General features: G+C 33.6%; 1 protein-coding gene across 3 annotated transcripts in view; it reads left to right on the forward strand.

The window, feature by feature from the left end:
• NT5C2 (5'-nucleotidase, cytosolic II) overlaps positions 1-18,797 on the forward strand; it is a 144,776-nt gene that overhangs the window by 96,450 nt on the left and 29,529 nt on the right. For all 3 annotated transcript variants that reach the window (XM_057734463.1, XM_057734464.1, XM_057734465.1), the window contains one exon: positions 6,683-6,756. In XM_057734463.1, the coding sequence (XP_057590446.1) occupies positions 6,683-6,756 (74 nt within the window). The remainder of the gene's footprint in view (positions 1-6,682; positions 6,757-18,797) is intronic.

Genomic DNA, 18,797 nt, shown 5'->3' on the forward strand with positions numbered 1-18,797 from the left:
GAGGCTCTGACTTTTCTTGGGCATCCCTTCTACCCACGCCACCTCGCCCTTGCCTAGTAGCATATAATATGGGTGAGTTTTACAATTGATGGCATCTTAAATTTTAATCATCTTTAATTTTGTTCAGTGCATGCTTCCACATTCTCTTCTTTTCACCAGAACTTATTTATATTGAGTATTTGAGTGAGAAAAATTAATATTGTAATTCATGTATTATTTTAGAAATGATAATATGCTCGTTTAGACTTTTAAAACACAGGGTGCTGTTCTCATGGTATCTGATAAACAAAATGTATCCCTCCTGAGGATGTTCCTCAGAGAAAATATTCAGAAAAATTAGTAAGAAGTTATTGGCTGGTAATTTATGAAAACAAAAACTAATGCTTAAATGACCTTTGTTTATATAGTCTAGTCTGAAATTTATTGTTGTGTCTATATCCATGGTTTTTGAACTTTGAATTTTTAAGAATCCATTTCATAAATTAGAAAGTTTTTACCCCCCTTTTTTTTTTTTTTTTTTTTACATTACTAACATTCTTTTACTGAAGAATGGGGACATAAAGGCAGGCTGAGGTCTTGCCATTATGTTTTTTAAAGAACAGCTTTATTGAGATATAGTTCACATACCATTCAGTTAACCCTTTAAAGAGTACAATTCGGTGGTTTTAGTATATTCACGAGTTGTGCAACCAACAGCACTATCTAATTTTAGAACATTTTTAGTACCCCCCTGCCCCAAGGAAACTCCCCATTCCCTCTTCCCCACAACCCCTGGCAACCACTAACTGCTGTTAAGGTTTTAGTTTAAGTTTAATTTTTAGTTCTGTTAAATATTGTGTCTGATCTTTACCAGGCCCTATGCTCGTTGTTGGGAAGGCAATAAATCCTGGCCTCAAAGTTTATAATCCAGTAAAGAATAAGATAATTAAACACATACTTTATGTATATGATAAAATATAGAAATAAATGAAAGGATTTTGAATATTCATACTGCTCACTTGGATCACAACTTTATAGAATTTTAGTTGTTGGTGAAATCTCTTTCATTAACTAAAAAGCAGTCTGAGACCCAGAGACATCACTGTTCCATAGTTCTCTGGCGTGGCCAGAATAGTTTCTTAAAGAAATCACTTGAAATTGCTGGGTCTTGAAAAATAAGATAGAGATAACTGAGAAGGACATTTCAGGTATGGAGAACAGGATAAACAAAGCCTCAGGGCACTTTTAGGAAATAACAAGTAGTTCATTTTGGTTATTAGAGCAAAAGGTGTGTGATGTGGAGCAACGTGTGATAAAACTGATTTTGGGAAGATGGAGAAAGGCTTTGGACTCCTTGAAGATACAAAAATTTTTACTATGTTAGTCTGGTGGTAGGCAGTGAGGAATGTCTAAAGGTTATTAAGTAGGAGAGCAACATGGTTAGAGTGGGGCATTAGGACAGTGCTTCTCATGTATGTTGGGGAACCAGTTTATTAAAAAAATTTTCTATTTTGTTTCAAATTGATACACTTATAAAATATAATAAAAATGAATTACTAGAAAAATGAAGAGATAAAATGTAAGTATACATTTTTTATGTTCAACAAAATTTTTCTGTCAAATTGCGATAAAAGTTTCTAAATATTTATGATTTCTTGAAATAGTAACACTTCACAAATCAGTATTGGCCTGTGGGCCACACTTTGAGTAGCACTACCTCAAAGCAATTAATTTGGCATTAGTGTGCGGGCAGAGCAATTGGGAGATGATTGCTGGAGAGTAAATGAGAACCTGGCCAAGTTGTTAGCAGTTTGAATTGAATGGAAGATCTGGATTAGAGACATTTGGAAATTTAAATAAAGGCAAGTGAGATGATGTGGATTTGAGAGAGAGGAGAGAATCAAAAGATGTTAACTAGGGTTTAGGCTTGAGGGGAAAATGAGAGGCCATAGCAGAAATAAAAAGAAAGATACTCAATTAGGTTTTCAACAAAAATTCACATTATAGCATTTTTCTGTTAATTCACACACACACACACACACACACACACACACACTCTCACACACACACACACACACACTCACACACTCATTTGGTTGGTGCGCCCTCCAAAAAGTACTTGTAACTTTTGCTTCTCTTTGTAACAAACTGAGTAATATAATTATACAAACCCACCACCAGAACATGCCTAAGAAGATTTTTTACTTGTATCCTTAGTCTCATTTGTTGTTGCAGTAACTGTTATTGGGCCTTTGGCCAGGAAATTGTGACTCCTAGGCAGGGGGAGGAGCTAGGGATAAAGTTTACCAGTGCCAAAGAAATTCTATTCCGAATGGATTTGTGTGGAGCAACAGTGATATCCAATGACAAGTTAAATTAGACACAGAGGTGTTTTCTCCAACACTGTCTCAGAAGATACATGCTGTTGAGGGGGGCTGCTTCAGACTAAAACAGTCTTTTTGAAGTAAGGTTAAAGTCACACACAAAAAAAGTATAGTAGGGACTTGAAGAAGAATTTTGTTATGTGACTTCAAGAACTAGTTGACTCAGATAGTTTCACACTTTGCAGAACGGCAACCAGTGACAGATGAGGTAATGCTGCTTTGAATTATGAGTTAAATCTCAAAACCATTAAGAGTTTGCTATTTACAAAATTCCAGATTTAGTAAATTGCATGTTATGTTCCTTAAGTGTGAGAATACTAGATCCCTATTTTGAAAGCACATTATATTAATAGTCTTATTTCTTTTGATTAGTATCTATTTGGATAGCATTTCTTCAAGTTTTATGCCTTACTGCAGTGTTATGTGATAGTAAAAACTGTTACATTTGTCTTTGTGTTGAAGTGTGTGTCTAGTTTTATAGTGTTTCTGGGTCTGTCTCCTAAAGATGGTCTGTTTTAATCAAATCTCTATCTTTCAAATGACTTAGTACGCAGGAATTTCTGGCTGATAACTGCGTTTTAAGTTTGGATGCTTAGTTCAGTCATGCTTTCTAGGGTGGCAGCTTTGTGCTTTATTTAAAGCAAGCTTTGGAAAGTTAGTTTCATACATATACTCAGGCTCTTGAAGATAGAGGCAGAATATGTTCCATTGGTTAATAATTTAGAAAAGTGACACAAGTTAACTGGCATTGACAGAGATACTGTCACGGTCCTGGTACCAATAGAAATTTTTGGATTCCCCAAGCAGATACGATATTTTTATTTTAAATGTGTGGTGGAACAATGAGCCAGTCTTTTAATTCATATAGTACCTAACACTTTCTTTTATTATAATAGTAAAGAATAGTTATTAGTTTGAGGCCAGGAGATCAGTTTCTCTTTAAGACTATATTCTGGAGACGTGGTATTTCTGGCTCAAGGCTGCCTCTCTGCTGAAGTCAGTGCATACTTTCAGCATTTGGATGTTTATTATCTTTGTAAATCGTAGCATGTATATTACTGCAGTTCTCTATACTGCAGCTGTTCCATTTTATCATCATAGCTCTGCTTATGCACTTTAGATATTCATACATGAATTAGATTTAGTTCCCTATTGCCCCCATCTCCCACGTTGTAGCATAAATTAGGGAAAGAAAAGGAGAGATGAGAATATATATATGAGATTTTTCTTTTTGTTTCATAATAGGAATAAATTAGACAGGGAGACAGGAGTGATTGTTTCTTTTTAAGTTCAGGAGTTGCTTCTGTGGGTGAGGGTACTTATTTTAAATGAAAATGAAAAGAGTATTTGGTTTCATAGAAAAATGTCTTATTTTCTAATTTTAGACATCTGGAAAGTCTTTCGTAGTTTTAACTACTCCCTAAAGGACAGCTTCTAGGATATATGTTGTAAAACGGTACCTGCTTTGTAATAGGCATTCAGCAAATGTGTTGATTGAATAAAGTGACCAGTTAGTCAAAGAGGAAAGAGTGTGATTTGATGGATATTTAGTAATGATTATTTTCAGAGAAACAACAGATTTTCTTACTCTGGATCATTCCCAGAGTTTCTGTGGATAATACCTAAGGTACATTATGAGCTCTATATCCTTAAAAAATATGAGTGCAGGCTTAACTTCTCTTCTGGAGGAGAAAGAAACAGGTAAACTATCTAGCTGGGTCTGTGGGTAGTTTCTACCTTTATCAGTGATTGAGTGATACTAGCAAAGTATCTTTTTTTCCTGTGATTTTAGCTGTGCTTAAAACCAGCTTGCATCATTCTTCTGTCAGAATCAAAGCTGTTTCTTTTATTATGTGGTCCTACATATATCTCCCCTGGATAGAAAAATCTTCCCAGCCTGTTCCTGCCTGAATTCCCATAGAATATTTTAGGCATGTCAGCTGTTTGGGCTCTGATCAAGGATTTGATCCAGTTGGCCCCCTAGCCTGAACTGAGAGTGTGTTTGCAAAGCCCCAGCTTCAGTGTGTTTCCAGAGTTAAAACCATTACTCTGTGCCTTTTCCCTCGCTTGTGCCTTTTCACAAGGATTTATATAACTGGAAAAAGGTGATAATAAAGTAGATGCTCCAATCGATAGAGTGAAGTTTGGTGAAGTGGTAGAAGGGTCATGGTGATGTATTGGAGTTTGGGGATTTTTCAAAAAGACTTGGGTGGGTGTCATTTATCCTCTAATTCGCTGTATCTTTCAGCTATTCACTACTCCTCCCCTCCCTTCCACTATTAACCCAATCAAAGTAAATGTTGATTTTCCAAAATACCAGGTTTTCTTAGAGAAAGAAAGTATAAACATTTTGTATAACATCTGTCTCAGGAACGAAGAGTTTTATAAAGCTAATCTAGTATGCATAGCGTGCACTGTAAGTAATGATTTTCATATTTTTTAGAAGATAACGTTTCTGAATTCAAAGACCTATTGATTTTAAGTCCCCGATTAAAATATTTTTAAGCAAATACTTGATTATTTGTCTGCATTTAAAATTGGTGCACATCAGGGAACTCTGCTCAATGCTATGTGGCAGCCTGGATGGGAGGGGAGTTTGGGGGAGAATGGATACATGCATATATATGGCTGGGTCCCTTTGCTGTGTGCTTGAAACTGTCACAACATTGTTAATCAGCTATACTCCAATATAAAATAAAAAGTTAAAAAAAATAAAAGTGATACATACATTGAGATGAGAGGGAAAGTTTAAAACAGTAATATTAAAGTTTAAAACAGTAATATTTCAGTTGGTGAGAAGTTAAAAAAAAAAAGTCATTATCTGGATTAGTGGTTTCCAAACTTGAGTATTTCACAGTTAAAATATGGAACATTCATCCCTTTGTGTGCTTATTTACAAATTATCTATACTACTGTCCTTACTTGTATGTAGTAGAAAACATACACAAATCAGACATTTTTAAATCATAAGTCTGAGTAGAAGCCTGTAATATTTTCTTCTGTATCCCAGTGGAGTCTTCTGTATCCCCAGGTGGAGTCACTCCTCTTTGGAGACTGCTGACCTGTATTGTTAATAAGAGAAGCCCAGCCTAGGTATCTTTATTTTTACCAAGTTTCTTGGGTGATTTGTAGCATTCTCATTTCTCATAGTTACTTATGAAATGAAGGCAAAGAATAGGTTTGGTAATAAGAGGATAAACCATTCTGTAATTTCGGCCATCAAACTTTGGGATCAGATGGAGGGGTATCTTTATTTTCAGTGATGGTTAAAACTTACCGCAAAGCATCATCGTGGTGATGATCCACCATACTCTTATATGTTTAGTTTTCACTGTGTCTTCATAGCAATCGTTCTGAAATTTGAATGTGATTATTTCATTTCATCAAAATCTGATAATTTGTTCTTGCCTAAAGGATGAAGTCCAGACTCTCTAATGTGGCATGCAAAGTCTTCATTAATTTGACCCTTGCTATCCTTTAAAGCTTCGTATCGTTTATTACCTCTTTCCCTTCTCCTCTGAAAAACTTCCGTTTGCAAAAACAAACAGAAAAGTAAAACCAAAGAAAAGCCAGCGCCAGCCCCAGTAAATGTTTTTTGGTTCACTGCAGACCCTGTCTTTCCTTTGTCATTCTGTCTGGAATGCCTTTCTTACTTTGTCCTACTGGAAAACTTCTGCTTATTGTTTAAGATCAGCTCAAACATCTTATCTGGTCTCTAAACAACTTGTGTTCTCTCCTGCATGTTATTTTATAGCATTTATTGGATTGCTATAATTATTCACTTGTAAGTCTCTGTCTTGCTATGCTGTATTCCTCAAAGATAGAGATTGTGAGTTAAAATATAAGTTCCATGAGGGCAGGTACTCTTTTGTTCTTTGTTGTATCACAGTATCTAGCATATAGTAGGCATTCACTAATTTGTTGAATAAATTTGTTTATATTTATGTCTTTACTGTCTGGTGTATAGTAGGCTTTAAATAAACCTCTGTTTATTAAATAAATTATAAATGAATGGGTGAATGAATTATAAAATCTCAGAAATAAGCATATTTTATGGGGTCAGATTTAGAAAACAAGAGCTGATTCTCTGAAATCTTGAGTACATGGCATCATTAAAATCAAGACACAATAAGAAGTTCACATATTTTTGTATGGTATTTGATGTCACTTATGGTATAAGGAGGCTTGAATAATTTATATTATGAATCTTACTCTTGGTATTTAAATGAGATCTAGAAAGATCACCAAATAATTCCATTGAACTTAATTTTGTTGTTATTTCAGTGTTAATTGAGATACCATTTTTTTTACTCCTTTAGGGTGTTTGTGAACCGGAGTTTAGCCATGGAAAAAATTAAGTGTTTTGGTTTTGATATGGATTATACGCTCGCTGGTAAGTAGCACTTTCTAATTGCTTAAGATCTACTACTTTGGATATAACACAGTAGGCCGTTCAATAAACACTTGTTGATGTAGTCATATATTTAGCTGCCAGAAGCTCTTGTTACCAGGCTGCTTTCATTGAGATTTGTGAGTATTGAAATTACTAGATGTCCTTGAGCTTTAGATTGTACAGATAGGTAGAACAAGTGCTAAATTATTTTAGAGACCCTGGTAAGAAATGATGAGGAAATTATACATTAATGTGTGTATTTGGGCACTTTTGGCTTTCACTCTGTTAAGCTGTTCTTCAAGGATGGAATTTTGTATCTCTCCACCACAGATAAACTTTCATCAGGTAAAAATTTTAATGTTATTCTTAAGACAAGTGAAAACTGTGTTGATTTTCTCTTGAGATGATTGGACATGTACCATGTGAAGACTTTAAAAACTAGCGCTGTTACTTTGTTCATTATCAGATAGGCCATAAACACCAGCACTTTGCTGTTTTTCCCTTCCTGTCTCTGGGGTAGACTGGAAATATTCACTGTGTTAGCCAGTAGTTGCAACATCTTTTCAGAACTTATGAAGCCTTTATTAAAATATTTGCAATCTGACAGAAATGTCATTTAATTTAAAAAGCAGTAGGGATGAACAAGGATCAGCTGTACAGCACAGGGAACTATATTCTGTATTTGATATCTTGTAATAATCTAAAATGAAAAAGAACCTGAAAAAGAATACATATATGTATAACTGAATCACTTTGCTGTACCCCTGAAACTTAACACATTATCAATCAACTATACTTAAATTAAGGGAAAAAAAACTAAAAAAAAAAGTAGGGCACGTGCATATATGTATGTGCGTGCACATGTATACAGCTGTGACACTCAAAAGAATCTTTCAGTAATTTTCTCTAAAAAATACTGTCTTTAAGTACACAAAAACATTAAGATGTATTAATTTACTTATCTTCAGAAACTTTATATAACAGTATTAGAAAGTTTATATGATCTCAAATAAGACAGATCTCAATTTGATGTTCAGTTTAGGCTTACAAATATAAGCAAGTAATATAAATGTACAAAAATGAGCATGTGTACTTTATAGGTACTTGTCACATAGATGTGCGTATGGTATTTTACCAAACAAGTTATATATTGAAAATATACACTGACTTGATTTGAGTTTCCCTTTCTTCCTTCTATATTCTTTGTTATTTATTTGGTTTTCTATTGCCTTAAAGTTGTTTTTGCAGCAGCCAGATTCTTTTATATTTTCCTAATTAGACACAGACTTCTAGGTACACTTGTCAGAAAGCAGTTCGAGGCACTATACTTTCTCAATGTAAATCTTGCTGTCCAAATTGGGAGAAAATCCTGCAGTCTCTCTCCTTTCTAGAATTCTACTCGCCAGGGAAAAGAATGACCAGGTAGTTTGGCAGCTGAAAGGGATGTTAATTAAAGCAGAAATAGAAGTTAATGGGGCCGAAAAGTGACAAACTTTTTTTTCTTGGTTATTAAGACAGTCTCACTGTATTGAAGTAGTTCAGTTCAGTAAGTATTTATTGGAAGCCTGCAGTGTGCCTGGCACATTTTGTTACTGACCATTGAGATAACTCTATATTCCCTTGGGAATAATTAAAAAACAAATTCTCTTTAACAAAAAAGTCACTGAATCTTAGTTTCTAAGCTTTAAAGCTACCTTATGGTTTCTTCTTTTTATATGCTTTTTTTTTTGTAATCCCACTTTATATTTTAATGCTTACTCTTAGTCTAGACACTAATATACTCTGCTTATATACAATAGTAATTATTAACATTTATTAAGTGCTTATTACAAGCCAAGCCCTGTTCTAAGTGTTTTACATAGGTTATTTCATTTAATACATAGATTATCTTATTCACATCACTTATTTAATATTTACAAAATCCTATGAGGCAGATACTACTATTGTCTTCATTTTACATAGGACGCTAATCAATCGTGGTATTTTAGTTTACCCAGTATAAAATATGCACTAATTATTCAAGTTAAATACTTTTAAATGTGAACTGATTTTTAAAAAAATTTTTATGGTATAGAATTTATTAAGAAACACATAGGTAAGACTCCTGCATCTAGGAAGGAAATCAGAGTGATCGTAAGGAAGAAAGCAGGGTGCGAGAGTCCTGAATACCTTGATTAAGAAAATATGATAATGAAGATTATGGTCAGTTACAGAAACCTATGAAAATGTTAGGAGAATTTGTTTTTGTAAGTTACTTAGAAGGACTAGGCAGTTGGTCCTGACCTTTTAAAATTTTAATAAACTTTATTGAGGAATAAGTTACATACAATAAAATACATGCATTTTAAGTGTATCGATTGAGTTTGACAAAATGTACACACCTGTCTAACCACCACCACAATCAAGATATAGAATTTTTCCATCACTCCAGAAAGTTCTCTCATTGCCTTTTTGAAGTTACTTCTCTTTTCTGCCCCACTCTTTGCCCCAGGGCTTTTTGTCACTACAGATTAATTTTACCTTTCCAGAATTTCATGTAAATGGAATCATGCTCTAATGTACTCTTGTTTCTGGCTTCTTTTGTTTAGCATAATTTTCTTCTGTGATTCATTCATGTTGTGTCTGTCAGTAGGTAGTTCATTCTTTTTTTTTTTTTTAACCCCTTTTTAAACTTTTTATTTTGAAATATTTTTAGACCTATGGAAGAGCTGCAAAAATAAGAGTTTGCCTTTACTCTCTCCTAATGGTAACATCTTACTTGACCATGGTTGACTGTAGTACAATTATAAAAACTAAGAAATTAACATTAGTACAGTACTGTTAATTGAACTACAGACTTTATTCAGTTTTTACACTAAAGTCCTTTATTCCAACCCAAGATCCAAACCAGAATCTCACATTGCATTTAGTTGTCATATTTCCTTTCTCTCTCCTATGACACTTCCTGAATCTTTCATGTCTTTCATTGCTTTGACACTTTTGAAGAGTACTGGTTAGGTGTATTTGTAGAATGTTTCACAGTTTGGGTTTGTCTGATGTTTTTTCATGAATAGATTGAAGTATTATGCGTACTTGGGAAGAATACCACAGAAGTGATGTGGCTTTTCTTAGATCATGATACATACATAATGTTAATAGGTTGTATTACTAGTGATGTTAACTAGTCAAAATTATGAAATTCTCCTTTCTCTTTAAACTTTACTTTTTTTTTTTTTTGGAGGGGAGGCCAAGTAGTAGTCCTTTGTTTTTATACTGCAATTTGTTTATCCATTTATCTGTTGATGGGCATTTGGATTGTTTCCATTTTGGGGCTATTGTGAGTAAAACTGTTAAGAACATTGGTGTACAAGTCTTTTTGTGGATGTATGTTTTTATTTTTTCCTGGGAAAATGCTTAAGGAGTGCAATTGCCAGTTTATGTTTACCTCGTAGGAAACTGACAAATGGTTTTTCAAAATAGTGATACTGTTTTAAATTTCTACCCAGCAAACATGCAAATTCTAGTCACTTCACTCCTTATCTACACTTGATATTGTCAGTCCTTTGAATTTTAGCCATTCTAGTGAACGTGTAGTGTAATTTCACTGTGACTTTACTTCGTATTTCTCTATTAACTAGTGATGTTGAAAATTTCCATGTACTTATTGGCTATTTGTATTTCTTTTGTGAAGTGCCTGTTCAAATGCCCATGGTTTAATTGGGTTGTTTGTCTTTTTATTTTCAAGTTATAGAAGTTCTTTATATATTCTGAATACTGGTCCTTTATCAGGTATATATCATGTGAATATATTGACCAATATGTGTTTGTCTATTGACATTCTGTTCCATTGATCTAAGTGAATATCACATGGTCTTGATTGATTATTGTAGGTTTATAGTTAGTCTTGAAGTCAGGTAGTGTTAAGTCCTCTAACTTTATTCTTTTCTCGAATTGTTTTGATATTCTAGGTCCTTCACGTTTCTGTATAAATTTTAGAATAAGCTTATCAGTTTTTCAGAAAAACGTGGTGGGATTTTGATTAGGATTGTCTTGATCCCTTGTTCCATTAGTGGAGAATTGACGTCTTAACTACGTAGAATCTTCCAGTCCATGAACATGATATTAATACATCATTCCATTTACCTAACCTTCTTTAATATCTTCTAGCAATTTTTTTTGTGATTTTTGGTGTAAAGATCTTATACGTATTTTGTCACATTTATCTCTTAAGTATTTCATATTTTTATGTAGTTGTAAATGGGGTTTTAAATTTCATTTTCTATTTTTTTGTCATTTGCATTTGGAAATGCAGCTTATTTTTATATCCTGTGAATTGTTAATTTGCTTATTATTCAGTAGTTCTAGTAGCTCTTTTGTAGATTCCTTAGAATTATCTACATATATTATCATATCATCAAAGCAAATAATTTACTTTTTCCTTTCCAATCTGTGGATCTTATTTTATTTTTGGCCTCATCACACTGACTAAAACCTTAGTACCATGTTGAATAGAGGTGTTGAGAATTGACTTCCTTGCATGTTCTTGATCTTAGGTAGAGAATATGCAGTTTTTCACTATTAAGTATGACCTTTGTAGGTTTTTTGTAGATGATTTTTGTTAGGTTGAGGAAGTTCCCTTTTATTGTTAGTTTTCTGAGTGTTTTTTTTTTTAACATAAATGGGTGCTGAATTTCATCAAATGTTTTTCTGCCTCAGTTGAGATGATCATATGGTTTTTTGTTTTTTAGTCTGTTGAAAGGGTGAGTTACATTGATTGGTTTATGAATGTTAAACCAATTTTGCATTCCTGGAATAAATCCTGCTTGGTCATGTACCTTTTTGTGTGTGTGTGTGTGAATTTGATTTGCTATTTTGTTGAGGATTTTTGTATTATGTTCATGAAGGGTATTAGCTGATAGTTTTCTTGTAATGTCTGTCTAATTTTGGTTTTTAGGGTAATGTTGGCCTCATATAATGAGTTGGAAACCATTTTGTTTTCTTCTTTTTTCTTTTCTCTCTCTCTCTGTTTGTTTGTTTGTTTTTTGGCTATGCCTTGTGGCTTGTGGGATTTTAAGTTCCCCAACCAAGGATTCAACTTGGGCCTTCTGAAGTGAAAGCAAAGATCCTTCTTATTTTTGGAAAGTAGGATTGATATTATTTTTTCCTTAAATATTTGATAGGATTAACTAGTGAAGCCATGTAAGCCAGGAGTTATCTTTTTGTGGGAAGGTTTCAGATTTTACATTCAACTTTTAAACATAGGTATGGGGCAAGTCAGTTTCTATTTCTTCTTGTATCAGTTTTGATAATTTGTGCCTTTTCATTTGTTTTAAATTTATTGGCATCAAATTATTCACAATTTTTTAAATTATTCTTTTGATGTCTGTAGGATCTGTAGAAATGTTCTTGTTTTCATTCCTGATATTGGTAATTTGTACCTTTGGTTTTTTCTTCATCAATCTAGCTAGAGGTTTATCTGTGTTATCAATCCCCCTCCCCCCACCCAGAACCACCTTTTGGTTTCAATGAGTGCATGACAATGAGGAAGATTTAAATTTTAAAGGTGATTTTAAAGTAATTATTTATAACTCTGAGGTTTCAACCTGCTTTTATGATAATTGTTAACTATAAAAACTGGTTACTTATATGGATAATACTTTATTAATTTTATATTTCAGGCATAATTATCTTTATTTGGTTTATATTTTTTATTAGTACCTAGGCAATAACCACTTTTATCTTTGATTATAACTTTTAAGTTTGTTTTGCTTCTGTATTCTAACTCTTAGCACCATTAACATTTTTTATGTTATTGACCTACATTCTTGCTTCAGGCGTTATTATTGGAAAATGCTAATTCTCTGTGCAGAATGAATTATGGCACTTTCTTTCATTTTTTTCCCCGTATATGTTAGACTAGAGTTTGGGGAGTAGAGAATTAGTTGTTTTAGCCTTTTTTTCAGTATTAGTTCAGTATATATTAAGTGCTTAATAAATAATAGCTGTTACAATAAATAGCTACCTTCTTTGTATACTGCTGTTCCTAACTAGAGAAGACATTCAGTATAACCATTTGCTTTTTTTTAATGGGGGAAGGAACAAGCCGGTAAATGTTCATTTTATCTGAAATGAAATCAGATATGCTCTAAAATTGCTATCTAGCATAATCTATGAATTGGCTGTTCTGACAAACAATATTTTGAGTGCTACAGAGTTGCCATTTACAACATAGATGGATTATTAGTTTTCAGAGTTAGAATGTAATGAAATTGATAGTAAGGCTAGGATTGATGCTTCTGAAGTGTCTGGATAGGACATCACATCTCAAATGGCAGTTATGTTTTGGAATGGTATATTCAGTGAGAGAGGGTAATTATTGGCTCAGGGCCTACCTTATTATCACACTGTAAACTTTGCCTGAATTTCTTCTGAGAAAAATTACATAGGTTTTCTCAAAGTCTCTCTTCCCTTGTTTACAAATATATGACACATATATATGTCTTTTTCATGGAAAGTGTTGGGGATGGGATCTAATTGTGGAGATTAAGCTCTTTTCATAAGGAAACAGTTCTGTTTTTGGTCTAGAAAATGGCCATAGGAACCTTCCTTGGGAGGAGGGGGGTCATGGTTTGAGTTAGCTTTGATTTTTCACCTTTAGTTCATATTGATAGGTAAGAAAATTGGCTTTGAATAATCCTTATGTCAAATGTTTGAGTTGATAGAATTAGTGATGAATAATCATTTAAAACTTTGATTTGTGACTAATAAATAAGGAAGAGGATAATTGAGGCAAGAATACATACATGGACTCTAAAAATGTTAAGCTGTGTATATAATTATTTCAAACGTGTAATTTTCCCAAAGTAAATTATGTGGACATTTGGTAGAATGAAGTTAAGTTGTGGGGTTTTTTGTTTGTTTTTTGTTTTAGTTTATTAGAAGAGAAACTGATGGCCTTACATTAACTTTTAAAAACTGTATGATTTTGCTTACAGTTTGGTACATTTATTCCCCTGAATGAAGTGAATCAGTGTTCAATATCATAAGCCGTTCTAATGGGAACCACATTATCTTCAGCCTCATACCTCAGACAGGTTTTTAGAGAAGATCCCTTTATCATCAGCTATCCCTGTAATTAAAGCAAGCTATACATTTTTTGTTTGTAGTTTATTTGCAGGATTTCTATGTAAGATTGACATTTTTATATAAGATAAAAATTAAAACTCCTAAACAAAAAACGTTTGGACCTAAATCAGTTTTAATCCTGAAATCTGCCTATAGAATTAATGCCAGAATTGGTATTTATTTAGCGCCATCTCTGTAATGCTATAAATTAACACTTTATTTTTCTAATGGGACTGTGTACGTTAATTATGGTCTAGCCAGTTTGTCTACTAAGTGCAAGTGAGTTTATATATGAAAATCAGTGTTTAGAATCTAGGTCATACTTAGTCCTGTATATTATTAGCTTTGCCACTGGCCAGTGGTGGACTGTGTTTTATATAAAAAGTAACTTTTAGGCCTATTTATGATTCCTCTCTCAATCAAATTACCTTATCAACATGCTTTCCACATGATGCATATTAGAAACTGGTCCCTTGCATTTTTGGCTTCCTCTGCAGGTAAGTGTTTTTCTTTTCCCTTTTCTTGAGGCTTCTCTTCCCCTTAATTAGATCTGTTGAGTGCTCTGGTTTCCTATTTTCTTAAGTTGCCCTAGTGTAGGCCCTTTCTAGACCTCAGAATTTGTTTGTGGTCTTTTTCTGAGAGTAATCTTAGCCTTTTTGTGCTTAAGTGGGACAGACAGATGGGTCAGACTTGTAAGTGCATTCTCTAGGACAAATCAAGCCAAAAAAGATCTTGATGGTCGACCTAAGATTAGGTCTTTGGACTTGTGAGACAGCAAGAAAGTTGTCTTTAACCCAATTACTCCCTCTCCATAGAATGAAGGAACCAGTGTATACCATTTGTGAATTTTATTTGACTTTGTTTCCATAGAGTACTCCTAAAAATGTTATGTGGCTGAATTCGTTGCTACTAACAGTAGACAGAAGAGTAAAAATAGAAAAGAAAAGGAAGATTGGAGTTTTTAGGGTTTAGTGCTTGTTCATTTTTCAAGTGGCATATAGGCATAAACAGACCTGTGGTTTCCATTACTCTTAGTATTCTGTTACTTGGTATTATAATATTATACCCAGAAATTTATTGTTGAGGTTTCAAATGAGAAAATCTTTTATGATTAAATGAGTGACATAATATATTTACATGATCTCCTCATGGTTATAGATCATCACTTTCTGACAGACTGCTAAATCTACAAAATGTGGTTTCTTTTACAAGCAAAATGCTAGTCAGTAGCTGTTAAATGAGAGTAATCTGGGTATAAAAAAGTGATTCAAAAAAATCCTTTCTGTTTTGAAGGATAAGCCCCGTACACTCTGAGTTTAGGCTCAGTCTTGTTTTTCATCTTTGCCTTAGAAGCTATGTGGTTGGAGAAGAAGAATAAACCTCGGAATGTGATAGACTTGGGTTTGGATGCCAGCTCTACCTTGTACTAGCTCTTGGCATGTTACTTAACCTCCCTGAGTCTCAGTTTCTTCATTTACTCCAAAAAGAGGGAAGGAGTATGGGGATAAACTGTTGGTATAAAGTTTGAATGGAATAATGTATATAAAATAGATAAATGCAATGAAAGTAGTTTTCTTGCTCTGACTGATGATACCAAAATATTAATATACTAAACTTGAGTGTAAGAGAAACTCTAAGGAGAAAAGTATCAATATTAAACTCATTTGTACTCCTATGTATTGTGGGAAAACCTGGAATGCTAAGCAGATGGCAGTGGAATATTTAATCACTTTTTTGAATTTTCTTCTTAGGTATTGCAAATGATCACAAACTTAATAGAAAGTTAAAAACCTTTTCTGAGTAAATTTTTAATGACAGGATATTTGGCATCAGATTATATTTCCATAGACATTAAGCATTATTTTTGGTGAAAGGTTATTTCTTATCAGGATCATGCTGAAGGAATAGATTTCTGAGAAAAGGCCCTTATTTAAATTTAAAATTTTTACTTTATGACAAAGGTATCACTCATATGCTTCTAATAAGTGTAAGGGGAGTTATTTGCTTTTTTGAAACAGTAAGACTCTTTTAAGTAGAAAGAATTAGTTGATGTTTGTGGTTACATGAAAGACTTAAAACGCAGTAAGTTCCTTGGAATTAACATAATTATATATGTAGAATTGTTAAGTTTTCAGACATTTTTACTTCAAGGGAGAGTAGTGCAACATTTTGTGGATCGGGAGAAGGTTTGTTAATATTTACTTAATGCCCTTCACAAATACAGAGTGACTCTTGGTTTAGGATTATGAAAATATTACTATTTTTTTTTTTTAAGATTTCTTTTTGATGTGGACTTTTTTTTTAAGTCTTTATTGAATTTGTTATAACATTGCTTCTATTTTATGTTTTGGGTTTTTGGCTGTGGGGCATGTGGGATCTTAGCTTCCCAACCAGGGATCGAACCCTCACCCCCTGCATTGGAAGGCAAAGTCTTAACCATTGGGCAACCAGGGAAGTCCCTGTATTACTGTTTTTAACTTGGTTCATTTAGGAAATCGTCTTGATTTTTCTTTTTTCAGTTAAGAAATCTAGTGGGTTTTTTGTTTGTTGGTTGGTTGGTTGGTTTACCCTCTTGGGCTCAAAGATCCCAAAGAGACACATTCCAATGTTTTCCTGGCTTCGACACCTTTAGGTTCTGAGCCATTTCACTAAGTCCAGCAATAAGTTCCTTATTTCTATTACTGTTTCAGAACTAGTGGCTGCCATGGGCAGTGTCTAGTCTCCCCCATCTTTTCTGAGAAATTGTCAGGAGGAAGAGAAAAACTTATTAAGCATGTATTATTATGAGCTAGAAAATGTACTTTATGTACAGTGTAACTCTTAATCCTCACATCAGCCCTCTGAGGTAGGGATTACTAGCTCCATTTTACAAATAAGGCCACCAAGTCAACAGGTAAAATGACCTGTATGTAGCAAGTACATTGACTTAAGACTCAGCTAAAATTTAAATCTAGGTCAGTTTCCATTTCTCATGCTGCTCCCAGCTATCAGAGGTATAGAAATTATTTACTTACCCCTAGATGAGAAATTAATAAGAGAAAAAAACTCATAAGCATGAAAGATCATCCTTTTTTTCCAAAAATAGGAATTCTCCCTAGGGCAAAATCCATCTTGCTCTTGCATTTAAATGTAATCCTCATTCTTAGACTACAGATACAGTAGTTGCCCCTTACCTGCAGTTTCACTTTCCATGGTTTCATTTACCCACAGTCAACTGTCTGAAAATATTAAAAAAAAAAAAAAAAAGAAAATTCCAGAAATAAGCAATTCATAAATTTTAAATTGCACACTGTTCTGAGTAGTATGATGGAGTCTCTCACCTTCCTGTTCCATCCCACCCAGAATGTGAATCATCCCCTTGTCCAGTGTATCCTCCCTGTTAGTCACATAGTGGCCCTCTCACTTATTAGATCAACTGTAATGGTATCACAGTGCTTGTATTCAAGTGGCTTTTATTTTTTTTTTTAATAATGGCCCCAAGGGGCAAGAGTAGTAATGCAGGCAGTTCATATTTGCTGAAGAGAAGCCTTTCAGTGCTTCCTTTAAGTGAAAAAGTGAAAGTTCTCAACTTAAAAATAAGGAAAGAAAATAATCATATGCTTAATTAATATTTGCTGAAGAGAAGCCTTTCAGTGCTTCCTTTAAGTGCTTCCTTTAAGTGAAAAAGTGAAAGTTCTCAATTAATAAGGAAAGAAAATAATCATATGCTGAGGTTACTAAGATCTACAGTAAGAATGAATTTTCTATTCGCAAAATTGTGAAGAAGGAAATAGAAATTCGTGCTAGTTCTGCTGTCACCTCAAACTACAAAAGTTTGGCCACCGTTTATGTAATGAGTGCTTAGTTAAGATGGAATAATTCTTCTATTTTATTATTAGTTATTGTTCATCTCTTACTTTGCCTAATTTATAAGTTAAACTTTATCAGAGGTATGTATGTACATGAAAAAAAACAGAATATATTTAAGGTTTGGTACTGTCTGTAGTTTCAGGCATCCCCTGGGGTTCTTGGAACAAAGCCACCAAAGATGAAGGGGGAATATTGTAGTTTTCTGCAGTTTTTCTTTCTTTAATTTTTAGGAGCAATCTTAAGGGAATGAAGCCTCAAGAGTACTGTATAAATATTCTATTGTTAGAATTCTAAAATTGTGCTTTTTTTCAATTCAAAAATCTTGGGAGGGATTGAAAATATATTTTAGACTCATTCTTTTTGAATTTTTCTGTCCTCTCCATTCTAGGCCATATCATTAGTCGCTGGGGATGAAATTTAATTAAGCCAAAACCTAAGCACTTTGCATTAACAAGCCTCAAGTGGGGAGAGAAGATAGAATAAAGCTATTAGGAGTATCAAGGAAGAAATTAAGAGAAACTAGTTCTTGCTTTTGGTAAATCTACTACTAGCGGAAGCATCTCAGGACTTTTGATCTCTCATCCTATCCTTTCAGGCATAGTAGATGCACTCTGATCTTGTTTTATTGTTATTGGAATTGACTCAATTCACTTGACATTTAAATGAACATTTTTTGCATGGTGTATTTACTTGGAGTAAAGTCCAGGGCACTCAGATCATGTTTCTGTCAGCAATTGTATATTCTTACCAAACTTATTGGCATTAGAGGCATTTAAAAGGGTGAGGAAAAACAATCTAAAGTAAGAAGTATTATACAATATTGCTGTACTGTCACTGAAGACATCTCAAGCAAGGCAGAGCACTTTTTTCCTCCCTTTTTTTAATTGTGGTAAAATATCCATAACATAAAATTCACAATTTCTTCATTTTTAAGCGTATAATTGAGTGACATTAAATACATCCACAGCGTTGTGCAACCTTCACACTATCCATTTCCAGACCTTTTTCATCATCCCAAACAGAAACTCTGTACTCATTAAGCAGTAACTCCCCATTCCCTCCTCCCTTCAATCTCTATAACCTCTAAT

The sequence above is a fragment of the Hippopotamus amphibius genome, chromosome 5 (assembly GCF_030028045.1).
Source record: "Hippopotamus amphibius kiboko isolate mHipAmp2 chromosome 5, mHipAmp2.hap2, whole genome shotgun sequence".
NCBI lineage: Eukaryota > Metazoa > Chordata > Mammalia > Artiodactyla > Hippopotamidae > Hippopotamus > Hippopotamus amphibius.